The 7,653-nt window shown below is 39.2% G+C and overlaps 1 protein-coding gene across 1 annotated transcript; it reads left to right on the plus strand.

Annotated features, from left to right (window-relative positions):
- The first annotated feature begins 5,063 nt into the window (after nt 1-5,063).
- LOC149812019 (transcription termination factor MTERF15, mitochondrial-like) lies at nt 5,064-6,268 on the plus strand. The gene has a single exon (XM_089992963.1). The coding sequence runs from the start codon at nt 5,225-5,227 to the stop codon at nt 6,266-6,268; it is 1,044 nt and encodes a 347-aa protein (XP_089849089.1). The 5' UTR covers nt 5,064-5,224.
- The last annotated feature ends 1,385 nt before the right edge of the window (nt 6,269-7,653 follow it).

Here is a 7,653-nt window from a genome sequence, read left to right on the forward strand (position 1 = left end):
TGGGGACAACTCCAACCTAGCTGTTGGACATCCCTCCTTTTCGCCACCTTTTGCTTCGTTAACACGCTTTGGACTGCAGCCTTAGGGGTTGCATGAGTGCCTACGACACATGTTCCAAATAACCCGACAAATTAATAATTTTGGACTTATTATGACGTAGACGAAAACCCCGCAACGGTCCAAAACAAATATAGTAATTGCATACGTAGTTATGTAGGCGCAATGAAATAATAAACTCATCGATGTGATGTTGTATAGACTTGCCCCTTGGTACGTATGCCCACTTTTGTAATAGAACGCAAATTTCGTGCTAATGACACCCTATCGAATGCTTTTATGTAAAATAAGGTTTTAGCGGAGTTAAGAAACCTATGGCGTACGTCAAAAGAAATAAATGAATATGGCACTTCCCTCGTATTACAAGGCACGACATAAATTATATATATTTATTAAACAGTATTAACATTTAGTCGTGGTGTGGCTTTTTGATGGTGTTTGAACGACATGTACATGGCCACACATACTTTGGCACGTAAGCTAGCACACGAAATGAATGTACTCACATGCTCTTGTTCGTGATACTTGAATGTACGAATCACATTGGCAATCAAATGTTTTTCCCTAAGTGTGAAGGGACTCAAGTCACTTGGCATGGAATTACAGTCTTTTGAGACTTATGCAACTCTTTGGCGAGTTTTGGTGTGGGTGATGGCCCCACCTCGCGAGATGCAGCTCGCTTATGTAAAGATACAAGTTTATATGCTTTTGCTCGCCTCTTGATTGGTTTCTAGAGCTTCCCTTCAGTGGCTAAATGTTTCTAATTGTCTCATCGTAGGGCTCAATGTTTTGTATTAATTACATTGTTAGTTCAGGCACTTGTGGCACGATGCACATGTATGTTTACTTGCAATTATGCACAATTCACGGTGACTTAGCTGTTCTGCATCACATGCTCTCTTGTGTTATTGCATTAGTTTGATTATGTTCCTTGATGCATACCATGCTATAAATGTTATTTTCTCAGGATTTGCCTAACTACGTTCCAAAAGCATGTTAATGATCGTAGTTGTCATTTATTGCTCCATGTGTAGTTTCATCACTGCTTGCTCATGCTGTAATTGCTCAGTTATTGTAATTAAGCATGCTTTGTGTTGCATGAATAGCTTTGCTTCATTTTCCACACACTGGTACATTGTGATTGGTTTGTCTCACCAGCTCGAAAGAGTACTGACCCCGTTTTATGGGGATACAGGTGTTTGTTTTGGCGTACGATGGAGCTCGATGTGCAGCAGCGAACATGAACCCACACTTCTGAACCATCAAGGATCTTGGCAGTTGTTGTTTTGTAAAAGAGAAATTGTTGTATTATTTGTAAAATGGTTCAAATAAAAGTTGTTTCACTTCACTGTTGTTTCACTCCTGCGACCCGCCTCGGAGTTCGCCGGTTGTTTCCGTTTTGTTACTTCCGCACTTGCACATTTGTTTTAAAAAAAAAATAAAATTTCCCAAAAATCCAAAGGATTTTAAAGGATTTTCAAGTTGGAAATTCTTGGGACCTCGCATCCACGCTAATAACCAAATACAATTACTACAAGGATAACAATATGTATATATATACATATATAACCCTAAATATACAATCTATTATCATATATTAAATAAAAGATAAACAAACAAATATAAATGATCAATGACAATGATCAAACACAAATACTACAACGTTAACAAATATATATCTAAAAAAAATCTTAAGATTATAAAAATATATGAAACTCATTTTTCTTTTCATCTAAAGTTTTTAGAGACTAGAAGACAGAGAAGTTGAATAAAAAATAGTCACAACCTCGTCATAATGTTGAAAGATGAAATGCACAAGAATCATCGCAAGGAGAGAGAGTTAAGGTTCTAAAAGAAAACATGCGAAGTAAGGAAAAAGGGTTAGAGTTCAAAAGAAAAAAGGGTTAAGGTTCTAACAAGAAAAAAACAACTTAAGACTTTATATATGAATCAGAAAACATGTGAAGTAAGAAGGTTCACAACATATGTTTGTGAAAGCTAGGACACACAGTTGCTGATGTAGGCATAGACTTTATGCAAGTTTTTAGTTAAAAAAGGTTCACATGGTATCTACGCAACGGTTATGGCGTTCACAAATGTGTGATGTAAACACGCAATCAGTCAGTAAACATGCAAACGTAAAGGTATTTACAACAAATATTTGTCAATGTTATACAATCAGACATACATCTTGACTTTGAGTTAGTTTTTAGTTACAGGAGGTTCACATGACGTTGTGTGAATGTCGGGACAACTGCAAATGTATGCAACAATCATATTAAGCTAGAACTTTTAAATTCTAAAAGGTTTGTATAAGACTTGTGAGCTTCAAAAGATGTCACATTTGATATTCAAATCTCCTTTGTTGGGCTTCAACAAGCCACATTCACAAATTCTTTTATGCTAATTTCATCATGTCAACGAAATATTTATACGAATCTTCTTGTTATTGAGATGTTGTGAGCTTCGGGCGATGTACCTATCTATCATACAAATATTAACAGGTTCACTTGTGTGAAAGGTAAAAATATCTTATGAAAGTCAGGAATCAAAATTTTGTGCATGGGGAAAATTTTAGCAAATTGTGAGGCATTTCTGAGATCACATCTTTTTACAAGGGCAATACGATTATTTTTTGATATTCATACCATGCCACTTGTGAAAGTGGGCATCATCTTTTCTAATAAGTCTTCACTCTTTACGTGTGACAATATGCAATTAGGGCTAGATTTTGAATCTATACTCAAAATGAATTGTATCTACTCAAGGACATATATCACTTGCATTTTCATATGGTTGTTGGACGTAGGAATGTCAATGTTTGCGTTTGGATTCAATGTCTCACTAAATCTGATTTTTTTTTTTAAATTTGATTTCTAATAGAGTAGATAACATCCAATTCATAATCAAAATTGGATTTAGTATCAAGTTTTACATCCAAAGTTATATATAGACCCAAAGTCGATGGATACTTGGATATGAGTATGATTGAAATTATATTTCATTTAGTTGTTTTAGATTGTGGGAAATGTAACTATATATGAGGGTGCTTTTCATCTTGTAGGGATAACTCGAGAATGCCAACAGGTTGACAGAAGGTCAGGAATTCAAAACCCATGAAGGTATGACCTCTTGAGGGGTATCGAAGGTGCATGTAGTCCCTAATAGGCAAGGGAAGGGGACTTCGGGGTCGTACACCAATGAACTTGATGAGCAAAGCAGTTCTTCTCCTGTTCTTCGAGAAAAACATGATTGGGGAATGGATACGTCCCAACAGAATTTAACTTGTTTGCACCCATCGTTAGATCTATTTTTTTCATATTTTGTTGAGAAAAAATGTGTCAGTGCCAAAGACAATGTCACCATCCCAACAACGCAAAAATTCAGGGCTAGGACCCTCACCCCGGGGCCTAAGGAGTCGAACTTGAACTACCCATCTGACAACCCAAGGCCGCTCCAACAGGTTGACAGAAGGTCATGAATTCAAAACCCATGAAGGCATGACCTCTTGAGGGGTATCAAAGGTGCGTGTAGTCCCTAATAGGCAAGGAAAGGGGACTTCGGGGTCGCACACCAATGAACTTGATGAGCAAAGTAGTTCTTCGAGGAAAACATGATTGAGGAATGGATACATCCCAACAAAATTTAACTTGTTTGCACCTATCGTTAGATCGACTTTTTTCATATTTTGCTGGGAAAAACTGCGTCAGTACCAGTGACAATGTCGCCATCCCAACAATGCAAAAATCCAGAGCTAGGACCCTCACTCTGAGGTCTAAGGAGTCGAACCTGAACTACTCATTTGATAACCCAAGGCCGCTCCAACAGGTTGACAGAAGGTCTTGAATTCAAAACCCATGAAGTCATGACCTCTTGAAGGGTATCGAAGGTGCGTGTAGTCCCTAATAGGCAAGGAAAGGGGACTTCGGGGTCGTACACCAATGAACTTGATGATCAAAGTAGTTCTTCTCTTGTTCTTCGAGGAAAACATGATCGAGGAATGTATACGTCCCAACAGAATTTAACTTGTTTGCACCCACCGTTAGATCTATTTTTTTCATATTTTGTTAGGGAAAACTGCGTCAATACCGGAGACAATGTCACCATCCCAACAACGCAAAAATCCAGGGCTAGGACCCTCACTCCGGGGCCTAAGGAGTCGAACCCGAACTACTCATCTGACAACCCAAGGCCGCTCCAACTATGCTAACCCATTTGGGGCCATTAGATCCAAGTTTGCATGGGTCTAATTCTGGATCTAGTAAGATTTGAAACAGTTTGTTGTCGATCACATGTGATAAGCGGGGTTAAGGGATTATCATGTATGAGAAAAATCTACAAATTGAAGCTCTTTGCTATATTAGATGTTAAACACCAATATATTTTTTCTTAAAAGCAAGATGTAACCTAAAACATTGGTATCAACAAAGTGTCTTTATAGATGAAATGCATTTTTTCATCACATTATGATTTTTCAGATAAGTGTCTTTATCCATACTATTCCACATGTTAAGGCATGAGTTCACTAGGGCTACAATATCTCTTGGAAGATGTCTCATACCAATTGCAATTCCCCTCCCCACATCTCATTTGCATGAAACAATATTGTATTCACACGATTGTGTCCTACTCTCTAGGAGAAACCACACTTTTTCACATTTTCTTTGGTGATCAAGTTGTATGTATGTGAGTTGCATGGTTTGTTTAATTAAAATCATGTATTGGATCAACCTGTTTGTACTCGGGGGCGGCTGTTGTTTTGGTAGGGATCCGCCTAACTCAGCTTGCGTTTCAAAAAAAAAAAATTAAACAATTTGGGCTCCACAGATCCATATCCATACATTTTCCAGACTCAGACCCAGCAAGTGTTCAGTCTAAGACGTCGCTTCTCCTACCAAGTAACAAACCAGCAAAAATGTTGGCGCCTCTTTTCTCCTTTTGATCTCTTTTTCCTTTTGTTTTGAGATCAATTGCTCTTCTTTGTTCTTGGTGCTTTGATAGTTTGGTGGTGATGAAGCTCATTTTACGGCACCCCATCTGCAGAAATGTGAAAAAACCCACCATCATTTTTGCATTTTGGAGATGTTTGCAGCTACCATTTTCGACCAACACCATCCATGAAAACAACCCATCATCATCATCTTCTCTTAAGAACCCATCTTCAGAAATGGTCGATTACCTCATGAATTCATGTGGGTTGCCTTCAGAAGAGGCTACAGACATATGCAGGAAGCTAGGAAAATCGGCCAGCCTTCAGAAGGCAGAGAGGGTGATCGGTTTCTTGAAAGAAAGCGGTTTTGCGGACACCCACATCAAGAAAACCATCACCTGCACCCCTAAACTGCTATCTGCCAGGTTGGAGAAGACGCTGATGCCCAAGGTGAGGGCCTTTGAGGATTCGGGTCTCTCTGGCCCTCGCCTTGCGCACGTCATCGCTTCCAATCCGAGCATTCTCACCATGAGCCTCAAGAAGAAGATTATGCCCATCATCGGTTTCCTTACGACCTCTCTTAGCGACGACGAGGACATGGTCAGGGCGATCAAGCGCTTCTGCTCGAGGTTCTTCAACAGCAACGACGTTGAGAACAGAATGGCCATGAACCTTTCGACTCTGCGGAGTCTTGGGGTTCCAGATCGCTCCATGTCGAGGCTGCTAGTAATGAGGCCCACTCTGTTTGCTCTGAAGCTGGGCTCGCTCGTGAAGATGGCGGAGAAGGCCCGTGAATTAGGGTTCGATCACAGTTCCAGTATGTTCCCTCGCGCGCTTATCGCCGTTTCCTCAATGAACGAGTCCGTCTGGGATGCCAAACTCAAGCTCTTGAAGAGCTTCGGATGGAATCAAGAGATCATAATGTTGGCAATCCAAAAGGAGCCGTATTTCCTGAAACTGTCTCTGAGCAATTTGCAGAAGAAATTGGAGTTTTTCATCGGCAGACTCGAATACAAGCCTTCGGAGCTAGCAGCGGCTCCGACTCTCTTAATGTTCAGCATGGAAAAGAGAGTTATTCCTAGGCTCACTGTTATCAAGATGCTGGGTCCTGAGAAACTTCCTAAGAGGAAACGAAGTCCGCTTACGATTTTTCAGATGAATGAGAAGCTGTTTTACAAAGTGTACGTGCTTAAGCATAAGGACCAATGTCCAGACATGTTTCAAGCTTATATAAGCAGCAACAAGACCACTAGTGATACAGAATTTACATTGCTAACGTGATTAAGTGACGAAAGAGACCCCCCCCCCCCCTTGTTTGGTGTTGCTCTATTTGCATTGTTGTTTGTTCCAGCGTTCTCCATCTTTACGCCAGATGAAGTTTGTTATTGTATTTTTGGTATATTCAAATTCTTGAAATTTGTTATCAGGGATTCAGGATCCAAGCTAGGGGCTAGTTAGTCATGGACCAGATGAAAATAGTTGTTTCGACCAACGGAAAACTGGGCATCTGTGACCAGTCTGCACTGTTTAAGAGAAGTACTGCTCTGGTTAGTAGAAGCTAAAGTTTGATTTGATTTCTATCTTCTCTCATACTGGCGTTTACATCAAATTCATCAAGTTGTACAAACATGGAGTTCGGATCTTCTGGTAGAAGGAATTCTGTTATTTTGGTAATCTTTCCAAACTCTATCAGCTGTTTATTTTTGACATGATTGTTTCACTATTAAACCACAGTGATTTGTCCATGATATTTATGATTCATCACTAATTGGTTTCGCATGATGTTTCTAATATAACTTTTTGGTTTCTGTAGTGCAAGAAAGTTCTTATCGCCTGTTTTCTTTGTTTTTCTTTGATGAGTGGGGATGGTAATGGTCCTTATGATCTGTGATACTGTGGGTTTTCGTAGTACAACCCATCCCATAATATGAAACCTGTGTCCAACTTTAGATGATGAATTTAGCATAAATTTCGGGATGTGTTAAAAGGAAGGGTAGCAATTAAGAGAACTTGCAATGGAGAAATAGTATTGGCCCGAAGTTGTCCTTTTGAATTTTAGGTAATTTTTGAACCTTGAGAATATTATCAATCAAACTGACTCAATCAAGGGGATTTCCTGGTTCCAAACCCTAAAAGAATTGCATTTTTTTTTGCAATGTCAACAGTGGCAGCTCTTTCTTTTTTTATTTTTCCTGATCATCTGGTTATCTGACAGGTATTCCCCATTCTGCTCAATACCATTTCTTGCTTGAGGAATTTGTTGTCAAATTCGATTTTGAAATGTTAATCTGCACCCACTTTTTCTTAATCAGCTACAAAATTTGGTTCTCTATTTACTACAAATTCCGTAAGTTGATCCATCTTCTGGTTAATGTCTTGTTTATATTTATAGCATAAGGATGCCTCCATATTGACTTGAGCTGTATCGGCATCCACAGATTATCACTGAATTGCAGACTCTGTTTTTTCTTCAAGATTTGAAATCATCAAAATCAATGGCATACATGAGTGCAAAACATTATCACAACAAAGCAGAGGTCATTGACTTGTTAAGGGTGGTTTCTCAAAAAACATTATAGCAACCCACACCTAGAAGGCTAGAACCAACGTACTGTGGTCTCTATAGTCTATACATCAAAAGATCCTACCCGAGCATATAAGGATTG

Source organism: Nuphar pumila, chromosome 17, assembly GCF_984573655.1.
Source record: "Nuphar pumila chromosome 17, dmNupPumi1.hap1.1, whole genome shotgun sequence".
NCBI classification, from domain to species: Eukaryota; Viridiplantae; Streptophyta; class Magnoliopsida; order Nymphaeales; family Nymphaeaceae; genus Nuphar; species Nuphar pumila.